Source organism: Petaurus breviceps, unplaced genomic scaffold (assembly GCF_028583685.1).
Source record: "Petaurus breviceps papuanus isolate PSGF00001 unplaced genomic scaffold, PetGlider_PUasm1.0 175, whole genome shotgun sequence".
Taxonomy (NCBI): Eukaryota; Metazoa; Chordata; class Mammalia; order Diprotodontia; family Petauridae; genus Petaurus; species Petaurus breviceps.
The window spans coordinates 54,526,331-54,539,646 of record NW_027185764.1 but is presented as its reverse complement, the minus strand read 5'-3'; the positions used below and the strand labels follow the sequence as shown (position 1 = coordinate 54,539,646).

At 36.0% G+C, this 13,316-nt stretch overlaps 1 protein-coding gene across 4 annotated transcripts in view; it reads left to right on the top strand.

Annotated features, from left to right (window-relative positions):
• Positions 1-13,316, top strand: part of CHD1 (chromodomain helicase DNA binding protein 1) — a 133,616-nt gene that overhangs the window by 28,689 nt on the left and 91,611 nt on the right. For all 4 annotated transcript variants that reach the window (XM_069085166.1, XM_069085165.1, XM_069085168.1 and 1 more), the window contains exons 3-5: positions 9,691-9,892; positions 10,726-10,830; positions 13,134-13,201. In XM_069085166.1, coding sequence (XP_068941267.1) covers positions 9,691-9,892; positions 10,726-10,830; positions 13,134-13,201 — 375 coding nt within the window. The remainder of the gene's footprint in view (positions 1-9,690; positions 9,893-10,725; positions 10,831-13,133; positions 13,202-13,316) is intronic.

Below are 13,316 nucleotides of genomic sequence, written 5' to 3'. Positions count from 1 at the left end.
GGAAACACAATCAGGATAACCCAGGATCTGGCAGTTTCTACACTGAGGGATCGAAGGGCTTGGAATATGATATTCTGGAGGGCAAAGGAGCTGGGATTAAAACCAAGTCACCTACCCAGCAAAACTTAGTATCATGTTTCAGGGGAAAATATGGTCATTCAGTGGAATAGAGGACTTTCAAGCATTTTTGATGAAAAAACCAGAGTTGAATAGAAAGTTTGACATTTAGATACAAGAAGCAAGAGAAGCATGAAAAGGTAAACAGGGAAAAGGAATCATAAGGAACTTATCAGAGTTAAACTATTAATATTCCTACATAGAAAAACAATAATTGTAACTTATGAAACTTTTCTCAGTAGTTGAAGGGTTTAGAAATATATATATATGGTCTATATATGAGGGTATATGGGCGTATGAATACATATGTGAATGTGTGTATATATGTTTACAGGTATACATAGATAGAGGGCACAGGACCAATTTAACAGGAAGGAATGATACTTAAAAGGTGAAATTAAGAGGTGAGAGAGGAATATAATGAGAAGAGATGGGGAGAGACAGATTGGGGTAAACTCTCACACAGAAGAGGCAAGGGAAAATGGTTACAATGGAGGGGAAGAATAGGAAGGCAAAAGGGAATGGGTCAACCTTATTCCCATTGAATTTGGCTTGAGGAGGGAGTGAAATACACACTAAATAGGGTTTCTCACCCTACAGGAGAATAATAGGGGGGGAAGGGGATAAGAAGGGGGATGATGGAAGGGAGGGCAGGCTTGGGGGGAGGGAAGTTGGAAACACCCACTTTTGAAAAGGGACAGGATCAAAGTAGAGAATAGAACAAGTGGGAGGTGGGATAGGAGGGAGGGAAATATAGTCAGTCTTTTACAATATATCTACTATGTTACTGTTTTGCATTAGCCACACATGTACAACCTATACTGAACTGTTTATCTTCCCAGTAAGGGTGGGTGACAAGGTGTAATGGGAATGTAAATTTTAAAGATCTTCCCTGCCCCTAGGCTAAAGTGCACCTGGAGCCTGGGGTGGGAGGCTTGTTTTTCAGTAGATACTTTTTGATTGGCCAGTGGGTCCAAAAGGTTGTTACATTCCCCTAGCCAGGAAAAGGCTATATAAGCCTTGATGTGAGGCTTTGTTTTGGGGCTCACTTTGAGAAGTGTTCTGTGATTTGATATGGATTCTGGGAAGCCGTTGTCCAGAGCCCCCCCCATGCCCCCAGCTTTGAAAAAACCCAGATGTTGAAACCCAGATGTTGATTTGGTATGGATGTAATGGCTGGACAGTTTGGAAACCTGTCTACTTGATCTGTTTCTGTCTTGATAATTCTGCCTGTATACTTTGAAGTTCGGGGTGCTGACCTTTTTCCCCTGAACAAGGTAAACGATATATGTCTGACTGATTAAAGTAAGCTTGTTAACCCATTTTGAGTTGCTTTCCTTTATCAAAGCATATCCAAGAACCTGTGCTGGCAGCCACCCTGGGAATGCTGGGGTGCTTGCTGCTACACAAGGAAGGAAGGGAATGAATCTGGAATTGAAAGTTTTAAAAACAAATATTCAAATGTATATACACTGTTATTAATACTATCTTATATGTAATTGGGAAATAAAATATACAGGCTCTGAGGCATAGAGATCCACTGGAAAAGTTGAAAGGGGTATGGGAGAAAATATGGGAGAGAGCAGATTGGAGGAGGGGATATCCTGTGGGACTGCTATTTTGGGGTGGTGGGTAGGGGAAAAACGGGGAGAAAATTTGTAATTCAAAATCTGGCGGAAACTAATGATGTAAATCAAGTTAGTAAAGCATTAAAAAAAAGTAAAAAAAAAAAAAGAAAAGAATATGACCCAGAAAAATATCGGTAAAACTCTAGATATCCTAAATCTACATTATGGAACCCAATGCAGATTCAAAGTGACTATAGGTCACATTTCAAAGATAATAAAATGAAGATATTCCCTGCCCCCTAATAGACTTTAACCACATGGAGCCTGTGGTGGGAGGAGTTTGCTGAAGGGTGGAGCAAAGCCCCCAGGAAGCTAGGAGTCAGAGCAGTTAGAGACAGAAGAAGGAGAGGGCACACCCAGGCAGACAGCTAGGCTCATGAGTGTTGGATTGTGGGAAGGCTAAAGGATGGTGTGACTGTCTGTGCTGTTATGGCTTATTAACTTCTTTGCTCTTATGATGGATTTGACTTTCTGGTTTTGGGATTCAGTTTTCTGGTGTCTCAGTAAATGTTTTTCTTCTGTCTTCTGTGTGGAGAGTCCATTATATTTTGTGATTGAGAGCTATGCTGGCATATTTATGATTGCTGTTGGCATTGTGAATATTGCCTTGGTGCTACCGAGGTAACCTTTGAAAGAAGCTATAGTCTAAAGAAGCAGAGGAAATGAGAGTGTATTCCCGACATAGGTGTAATGCGAATGTAAATTTTAAAGATCTTCCCTGCCCCTAGGCTAAAGTGCACCTGAAGCCTGGGGTGGGAGGCTTGTTTTTCAGTAGCTACTTCTTGATTGGCCAGTGAGTCAATAAGGTTGTTACATTCTCTGAGCCAGGAGAAGGCTATATAAGCCCTGATGTGTAGCTTTGTTTTGGGACTCACTTTGAGAAGTGTTCTGTGATTTGATCTGAATTCTGGGAAGCCGTTGTTGAGAGTCCCCTGGCTTTGAAAAACCCAGATGTTGACTGGGTATGGATGTAATGGTTGGACAGTTTGGAAATCTGTCTACTTGATCTGTTTCTCTGACTTGATAATTCTGTCTGTGTATTCTGAAGTTTGGGGTGCTGACCATTTTCCCCTGAACAAGGTAAACGATATATGTCTGACTGATTAAAGTAAGCTTGTTAACCCATTTTGAGTTGCTTTCCTTTATCAAAGCAGATCCAAGAACCTGTGGTAGCAGCAAACCCTGAGGACGCCGGGGTGCTTGCTGCTACAATAGGAAACATTTGCAAACAGAAAAATAGGAGATATTTTGTGTAAGGAACAGTAAGAGGTCATTTTTGCTAGCCAGTAGAATGCATAAAGGAGAATAATTTGTAATAAAGTTAGACATATAGATTGGATGAAATGAGGTTTGGGAGAGTTTATAATATAATATATCATATCATATAATACAAATTAAAATCTATGTTGTATTGTGTTTTTACTTACTTTGTTCAGCATTTTCTAATAATATTTTAATCTGGTTCTGGATGTACTCTGGAGTTTTGAGTATCTCAGGAGTTTGTCACCTGCTTTAGATCAGGCTCTTTAAACAGGTCACAATCCATAGTTTAAGAAGTGCTGAAGGGGTTGCATCTGGAAAAATATTTAAAACCCTGCTCTAGATAATAGGAAGCAGAATTGATTAGATATGGGATTTACATGGTAATATATGAGCCTTTCACTTTCACATGTATGTGGACAATGCATTAAAGAGGCAAAATTTATTTTTATAGAATAATATACACATTTTGTGATAATTACAAAATTTGCTAGTAGAGATTTGAATACTATGTTGCATCTCAGCAACTGCCTTGCCTATCACTTTTCAAAGGAAGAAATCTTTTTTTTTTTTTTTAAAGCAATTGGGGTTAAGTAACTTGCTCAAGGTTACACGGCCAGTTATTATTTCTGGGTATGGTGCTGAGTATCTGAGCCCGGATTTGATCCAGGTCATCCCGACACTGGAGCCGGTGCTCTTACTCGCTGAGCCACCTGGCCGCCCCTAAGCAATTGGGGTTAAGTAACTTGCTCAAGGTTACACGGCCAGGTGTTTCTGGGTGGGTGCTAAGTGTCTGAGCCCGGGATTTGATCTCCAGGTCTTCTCAACATTGGAGCCGGTGCTCTTACTGGCTGTGCTACCTGGCCGCCCCAGGAAGAAATCTTTTGATAGCTAGGTGATACTGTGGCTAGAATAGTTTAATTGGGCCTGTGGCACTTACTACTTGTGTGACCTTGGGCAAGTCCCTTCTGTCTACCTGTTTCCTCAACTATAACATGGGAATATTAACAACATCTCTCTCCCAGAGTTATTGTGAGAATCAAATGAGATATTTGTAAAAGTACTTGGCAAAATTCCTGGTACATGGTAAGCATTTAATAAATATTTGTTCCCTCCCTCTCTTCCTTCCTTCCTCCTTCCCTCACTCACTCAGTCTCTCCCTTCCTTCCTTGAAATTCTACCAAATATAAGATGTTCCAAATTACTCAAAATTAGAGAAATGTAAATTAAAGCAATTCACAAGTTACAGAACCATATATGCTCTGTGATCCATTAAAACTGCTACTAAGCCTATACTCCATAGATTTAATTTAAAAAAAAAAAGAAGAAAAGAATCTATATGTTTTAAAAAATAGTTATAGCAAGTGAACTAGAAACGAAAGGGTTGGTCACCAATTAGGAAATGGGTAAATGAATTTTGATATATAAATATAATGGAAGGTTATTGCAGTAATAAAAGGAATGATTTCAGAAAAATCTGGGAAGACGTATAAATTGGTGAAGGCTGAAATGAATAGAGCCAGGAGAACAGATTAATAATAACAACAACACTATAAAGAAAAACAACCTTGAAAGACTTAACTCTGATCAGTACAATGACCAATCAGAGGACTAATGTTAAATCCTGCTACTCACCTTAGCTTTGTCTTCCTTCCTCTGACTTCCCTGCTTCCCTCACTACACACCTCTCTTTTCCCAAATTCAGATGGAGTGGAAATAAAACATTTTTTTAATGCACAAAAGAAAATATAAAGGAGACCCAAAAAAATCACAAATAAGCAGGCTCACCTCACAAGTTATATTTTGAAATCATTACATATTTTAAAAGAAAAGCAAACTGTATAAAATGAAGATTTATTTTCATAAATAATCTTAAATTCAGAATGCAAAATAAATTTTAAAAAACAGCCCATATTGCATAAATTTAGGTCAGCAATTCTACCATGAAGTAGCATGGTCTATGAAGTAGGCTTCTGGCAGTACAGCTCTCATTTCCCCAAATTAATCACAAATTATGAATTAGTGGAACTCAAATTAATGAGACTTTACTATACATTTTCCTTCCATAAATACTCTTTTAATGCTTTTATTTTCTTTATTACTGTGATGTTCAGGTCCCATATACAGCTTAGAAATAGTTATTCTCCTTTCTATTCCCATTCACTATTCTCCAGAATTCCATTATATCTAACATATAAAAAATTCCATTCATCCTCTTAGCTTCTTTCTTGTTTATTTTATGTTTTAACCCTCTAGTTCTGAGAGGGTTAAAATGAGGTCATATGTTATAGTTTAGCTTTATTGTCTTATTTCTTCTTGCAACTCATGTAACTTTTCCTTTAAGAATTTGGATGCTAGGCCATTTGGTACATACATGTTCAGTATTGATAATAATTGTCTATATTATCTTTTAGCTAAATGTAGTTTCCCTTGGGGTGCCTAGGTGGCACAGTGAATAGAGCACTGGCCCTGGAGTCAGGAGGACCTGAGTTCAAATGCAGCCTCAGACACTTAACACTTACTAGCCCTGTGACCTTGGGCAAGTCACTTAGCCCCAGTTGCCCCTCCAAAAAGCAAAAAAAAAAAATTAAATATAGTTTCCCTATTTATCTCTCTCTCTTTTTTAAGCATTTGGGGTTAAGTAACTTGCTCAAGGTTACACGGCCAGTTATTTCTGGGTGTGGTGCTAAGTATCAGAGCCTGGATTCAATCCCAGGTCATCCCGACTCTGGGGCCGGTGCTCTTACTCACTGCACCACCTGGCCACCCCTAAAAAAAATTTTTTTTTTACTTTTCGGAGGGCAGTTGGGGTTAAGTGATTTGCCCAAGGTCACACAGGTAGTTTTTGTGTTAAGTGTCTGAATCCGGATTTGAACTCAGGTCCTCCTGACTCCAGGGTCATTGTTCTATTCACTGTGCCACCTAGCCGCCCCCTGTTTATTTCTTTTAATTAAGACTGGGGGGGAGGGGCTTTATCTGAGATCATGCTTGCTGCCACTGCAATTTTTTTTTCCTTCAGCTGAAGCATAATAGATTCTGCTCCAGTCTCTTATTTTAATTCTGTTTATCTTCTGTTTCAAGTGTGTTTCTTGTACACAGCATATTGTCAGAATGCAATTTCTAATCCATTCTGCTCTCCTTTTCTATTTTAAGAGTAAGTTCATACCAATCCCATTCACAGTTATGATTGCTAACTGTAGATTGTTTCCCTCCATCCTATTCTCATACTTAGTTTTTTTTCTTTTTACCTTGTCCCCTCCTCAGGAGTCTCTTCTACTTCTGACCAGTGCCTCCTTAATTTACCTTCCCTCTTATTCTGCTTGCCCCTCTCCCTCCCCCCTTTCTCTTAACCATATTCCCTCCTACTTTGCTACTGGGGTAAGGTGAATGTCGGTAACTAATTTAAGTATGTATGTGAATAATTCTCTCCTTGAACCAGTTCAAATGATAATGAAGTTCAAATGTTGTCTGTTCCCTCACATCCCAAATTATCCCCTCCATTGTATAAACTTTTGCTGCATGTCTAATTTATTTGAGGTGATTTTCCCTTTTCTTCCTTTCCTCCTCCCAGCCCTGTTCATGCCTCTTTCTTATTCTTCCATTCGTAACTAAAACACTTTAACTTGTTTGGTCCCTCATGCTTTCTTCTTCATGTTTACATTTTTATACTTAAGTCTTGTGTTTAAAAGTAAAATTTTCTTTTCCATGCTTATCTTTTTTTTTATTAAAAATGCTTGAAAGTCCACTGTTTCATTAAATATCTTTTTTTTTCCCCTCTGTAGGATTTTACTCAGTTTTACTAAGTTAGAGATATTATTCTTGGTTGTAAACTGAGCTCCTTTCCCTTCCTGAATAACATTCCAAGCCTTCTGTTTCTTTATAGAGATGGCTGCTAAATCTTGTGATCTTGACTGTAGCTCTATAGTATTTGAGTGCAGCAAACTCTTCCCTCACTTGCCAAAGAACCACAAACAAACAAAAGCTTCCAGACAGATTTAGAATATGTACCAGACCAAATCTTAATGGGGAAATCCAAGAAAAAGGTCACAGTCATTTTTCCAGCCCAAGTTGACATAGGGAAATAGGTCTGAAAATGCCAGGGAAGGGAAATGTATAGGACACTGCTGTGTGAAGCTCAAGCAAGAGGCTATAAATGAGGGCAAGAGTCCTATACCCATACAAAACTCCCCAATACTGAAGAAAGCAGGAACAAGACAAGCCCAAATCTTCCCTTTACTAGTACATGGAACCTGGCACTAGCATCAAGTCTAAAGTCAGGAAGTAGCCTAGAAGAAGGAACAAAGTCACACCATCAAAAGCTATAATGATGAGATGGATGTTCAAGTCACATACCCAGAAGAAATCATTTCCAAACTATATACAAGAAAAGCCTCAAAGTAAAATGCAGTCTGGGCACATATTCAACAAACATTCTTGGAAGAGAAAAGCAAGATGTTTTAAAAAAAGATTTAAAATGGTTTTATAAATGAAATGAGAGCAGTGGAGGGAAAAGAATGGAAAAGAAATGAGAACTATAAAAGAAAGAATTGGAAAGAAAATTAATAGCTTGACACAAAAGCTGCAACACTTTACTGAAATAATAAACTTCCTGAAAATTAGACTGGACCATGTAGTAGCCAGTGACTCCACTGGACAAGAAGAAATATTGCAAACCAAGTCAAAAGATTGAAAAATAAATTGAAGAAAATTTAGATTATTTCACAACAAAAGCAACTGGAAACCAGATTAAGAAAATTTGAACTGATGATACTCCATAACATGCCTAAATCTCTTATAACCAAGAGCAAAGTGGAAATTGAAAGGATTAGTTAGTCATCTCTTGAAACAAACCCCAGTATGAAAACTTCCAGGAATATTAGAGTCAAAACACTATGAGAAATCAGAAAGAAAGAAAGAATTTAAGTAATGAGGAACCACAGTCAGAATTATTCATAATTGTACAGCCACCACTATAAAAGTGTAGTCAGTCAATAAACTTTTATTAAGTCACTGTTGTGTTCCAGGCACTGTACTAAGCAGAGGGGATTCAAATATGGAATAAGAAAGATAGTCCCTGCCCTCTAGGAGCTTTAAATCTGAGGGGGAAACAGGGACAAAAGGAAGTTGAAAAGGTGGAGGGATGGAAAGGATGGAGGAAAGGGAATATATTGATGGACAAGGGCTTGGTTAAGAAGTCCAGAGTAGTACAGTTGGTGAGAAATGGAGAGTTGTCTGGCTTGGGGAGTCCTCCTTAAGTGGGGGTTTTAGAAAGAGTTCTCATTCCACCCTTCATTCAGAGGAATCCTGGGCAAAGAGTACTGATGAAGTATGAATACCAAGGCTGACTTGAACTTTCAGGATGTTTCAGCAGGATAAATTCTAGCATAGTACAATAAGGTGGGAAAAGAAGAGTGGACATCTTGGAATACTGTGTTCTTAAAAGCTAAGGATAGGATAAGAATAACTTATATAACAAAACTAAGTATAATGCTAGAGTAACTTGCTCAAGGTTACACAGCCAGGTGTTTCTGGGTGGGTGCTAAGTGTCTGAGCCCGGGATTCGATCTCCAGGTCTTCTCAACACTGGAGCCGGTGTTCTTACTCGCTGTGCTACCTGGCTGCCCCAAAGACATTACTTTTAAAAAATTAGGAACTCTTGTCAATACAATGACCAGCCACAATTCCAGAGGACTACTAAGGAAACTTCTGTGTTTCCTTAGTACCTTTAATGATAGGTGAATGACTCAGAATATAGAAGGAGAAATATATAATTTTTTTTGACATGGGAAATACAGAAATTTGTTTTGACTATACACATTTGTTATAGGAATCTTGGTTTTTCTTTTGTTCTCAATTTGGCAGGAATGGTACAATGGGAAGAGAAAGCAAATTTTTACTGATTGAAAAAATGTACTTAATTTTTTTTTAAAATCACAAATTTTAAATTACAGTTTTAATTACAAAATTAGTCCCATTCTCAGTTATGTCCTGTCATGGAATGTATCTTTCCTGGGTTCTGTAGACTATTATAATATTCAGAATATAGCTCTGGTAGGTTATATTAAGTAAGAAAGGCTTCTAGTACAGGCCTGGTAATAAAATGTGTTTTGTCATCTGATTATCAACCTTCCTGGGTTAAAAGAAGATCTTCATCAGTTTGGCTTCAAGGTGACAATTTTTTTTGTCTTCAGTTTTGAAACACTGCCTACCAATTAGCAATATGGTTGGAAAATGAAATAACAAAATTCTTGAAATATCAGCATTATTATTAAGATGTTTGAGTTTTTAGGGGCGGCCGGTGGCTCAGCAAGTAAGAGCACTGGCTCCAGTGTTGGGATGACCTGGAGATCGAATCCTGGGTGGCTCAGACACTCAGCACCACACCCAGAAATAACTGGCCGTGTAACCTTGAGCAAGTTACTTAACCCCGATTGCTTTAAAAATAAAAAATAAAAAGATGTTTTGAATTTTTGTTCTGAGTTGTCAGTGAGGATCACTAGCACAAATTGCTATCCTGGGCAAATTATTTAACTATTTAATTACTCTTCTTCAGTTGCCCAATCTGTATCATAAATGAGATGTGGTGTTTTAGGAAATGTTCAACAAATTCATCTCAAGAAAGATCTAATTTTGTTCCTGTTGAGTGGTTTAAAATTAATAGGAACTGTTTATTTTAAAATTACAGCCAGTCGGATGATGATTCTGGATCAGCTTCTGGATCTGGTTCCGGATCAAGCTCTGGAAGCAGTAGTGATGGGAGCAGCAGTCAGTCAGGCAGCAGTGATTCTGACTCTGGGTCTGACTCAGGCAGTCATTCTGATTCTGAGTCAGATACTTCTAGAGAAAAGAAAGTACAATCAAAACCACCAAAAGTTGATAGCTCTGAGGTAAAAAACAAAACATTATAATGTATATGTCTTGCATTATAACATTTTTCTTAGTTCATGTTTAGATATTTTTTAAAGGAGTCTTTTGCTTTTAAAAAATTAAAGCATTTTATCCATACCTTTCCCCAAATATTTTGTTTATATATTTAGGAATTATTTTTGGCAGCAAAAAAAATGGCTGGTAGCTAACATAAAGCACCTGAGTACATGCATTGAAAATATGGGGACATAGGTCTTGCATGTTTCAGAAACAAAACATAGCTGTCCCTTTTCTTCTGAAACTGTTCATTAATTAGTTCCCAATGATTAAGTGTTAGAAAAATTTTAAATCTATCTGCCTCAAAATTATTCTGTTTCTATATTTAGATTATTTAATCTCTGTCAGGAGCAGAAAATCTAAGCAAACTCAGTTCCTCTAGAGATACTTGTTATAAGGCTTTTTGACCAAAACAAGCTGCCGTACTGAAATGTTTAGATGTTTCATATTAAATAGCATTACATCACTTTATTCAGCTTATCTGTTATATCAGTTTATTTTTTGATAATACATCATTTCTGTTTCTAATAATTTCTTTTTTTGAAAGTTAGCATAATATTAATATTTTTGCAGATATTACTAAAAGTTTAAGCATGTTTCTACAGTTGTGGTGCAATTTGATAAATTGTCCTGTACCTATTATGTTCATGTTTTGAAAAAGTCTAAGTATTTAAAACAGTGAATTCTATGAATGAAAATGTTTGTACTTAGTCGCTTGCTTTTCATGTAGATTTAACTGATTATCAATTATGCAAAACTTTTATATTTCACTATTTAATATTTTTTCTCTTTTTAGTTTTGGAAATCAAATCCTAGTATTCTGGCTGTCCAAAGATCTGCAATGCTTAGAAAGCAGCAGCAGCAACAACAACAGACTTCCTCCAATAGTGGATCAGAAGAGGTGAACTTGTATAAGATGATATTTTATAATTTGACGTGGTGTTTTATATATCAGTCAAACTCTTAGGAAAGTGCATATAGTTTGAAAGACTAGTTAGGGGAAATGTCTGCCCTTAAAAAAAATTTTGGTCATATGTTTGCTCTAGAATGATTTATATTGAATTGAAATTATTTTGAATTTAAATTCAAGAAACTTGGACTGTGATTCACAGAATATACTCAGGACAGCCTTGATCGGCTATCAAAGGGGTGATGTTGCTTTCTGGACTTTGACTACATTTGAAAACAGAATGAACATTTTTTTTGAAATATGATTCTTTTCACTAAATACTTTACTCAATTTTTGAGGCATTTTGGTATTTATATTTGAAGTAAGGGGCTCTGATTTGACTACCTTTGGCTGATGTTTGGCAAAATCATTTAATCTCACTGGACCTCAGTTTTATCATTAATAAAATGAAGAAGCTGGAATAGATGGATCTCACAAGTCCTCTTCAATTCTAAAGCAGTGATCCTGTGATTAAGTATAATATTTTAAATTTAAGCAATAAAAAGAATAGAAACTTTAGCAATGCGGTACAAAGTTTTAGAATTTAGCATACATGCAGCTTCCTTATATAAAACTTTTTTGGTAATTAGCACACAAGGAATGCTAAGAGATTTAACTAGTATATTTTCATTTACAATGTACTTCATTTGTAAAATTGAATTGACTATGGCTTAACATGTTTAAGTTATCAATTCTCTGCCTTCATTTGAAAATTCATAAGGAAGTGGAATTCCAGGTACCACTGCAGTTTTTTCAGAAAATTCAGATAAGCTTTTAAGTCACAAACTTCTGCTATAAAGTAGGGTAGAGTATAAAAACAAACTAATTCTTGAAAACCAATTTAACTTTCATCTTTAAAACTAGTAGTACACCTATTAATTTCTTGAAAATTATATTTTTTTGATAACTAAGTAGTTTGTTGTTTCATTTGAAAAATTTTGAATTTCTTATTCGGTTGATTTGATAGAAGCCCAAGTTCTCATCTTGGTTTTATTGAACAAACTTATAATGTCAGTTTATTTTTTTTTAAATCAGCATGATTGAAATCCGCAGGATGTATAAAAATGCTTATTTTCTGTTTACCACTTCTGGAATTCAATGTTCAGTTTTTAGAAGAATTACTTAAAATTACCCTGCTTCCTCCAAAATGCCTACAAATTTTTATAGGTACACACACACACACTCACACAAATATAATCTGTTTTGTTTTTTATTAGGCTTAGTTTTAAGAAATAGTTCACTTGATAGAGATATACTAATTCTTTTAAAGCAATGGGATCTAAGTATTAAAATTGTTAATTAGGTATATATTTTATGTCAGGAAAATTATCAGATGTCAAAAAGCGATCTATTTACTCTTTTCTCTAGAAAATCAAGTCCATAATTTTATATTTTAATGTGATTCTTTGAACAATTTGCTAAATTAAAATTTGACAGAATTGAGCTAACACCTTTTAGAAATTCTTTTTATCACTGGAGTAGAGACAGAAATCATCATTCAAATGATCCAAATTAACTGAAGGTCATATTTTTGTTTTATTATGTATAAGTGATATTTTAAAATTCAGATTAGCTCAGAAGAATGATTAGGGACTGACCAAGATGCAGAAGCCAGTTGTTAAACTATTTAACTTATTTTTAAAATCTTGTATGAAGATTTTTGGTAGTATATAGCTAGTGAACTCTGATAGGGGAAGAAAAAGTAGTGTTAGGTATTTGACTTGTCCATACATGGGATCCCTAATTTTTTTTTTTTTTTGCCTTTTGGAGGGCAGTTGGGGTTAAGTAACTTGCCCAAGGTTCCACAGCTGGATTTTTTTTGTGTGGGTGTTAAGTGTCTAAGGACGGAACCAAACTCAGGTCCTCCTGACTCTGGGGCCAGCACTTTACTCACTGCACCACCTAGCCTCCCCAGTAGTCTAAAATTTTAAAATTACTTTAGTCAATGAAAAAGGAGATAATTCTACTGCTGTTTTATGGGGGGGAAGGAGTAAAGTAGTACAGAGGAAAAGGAGGGGGGAAAAAACCTTTTCCTTGAAATATAATTTAGAGATTCAAACATTATTTAAAATTTAATTTTATGAGCATTTTACACATATTAGAACTAAGTATGTGGCAACATATTAAACTTTAAATCAGTAATCTTTTATCACTTTTAAAATTTCTACCTTTAGACGTTTTTAATTAGAATTACCATTAGAGCTTAACCTCATGATACTAATTTTATGTTGTAATATTTATTTTTCTCTTTGTAGGATTCCTCTAGCAGTGAAGATTCTGAAGATGAGTCATCCAGTGAGGTCAAGAGGAAAAAACATAAAGAGTAGGATTTCTTTTTAATCAATATAACTATATTTAACTTCACACCTAACAAATTCTAGTATTAATCGTGTGTGTGTGTGTGTGTGTGTGTGTGTGTGTGTGTGTGTGTGTGTGTG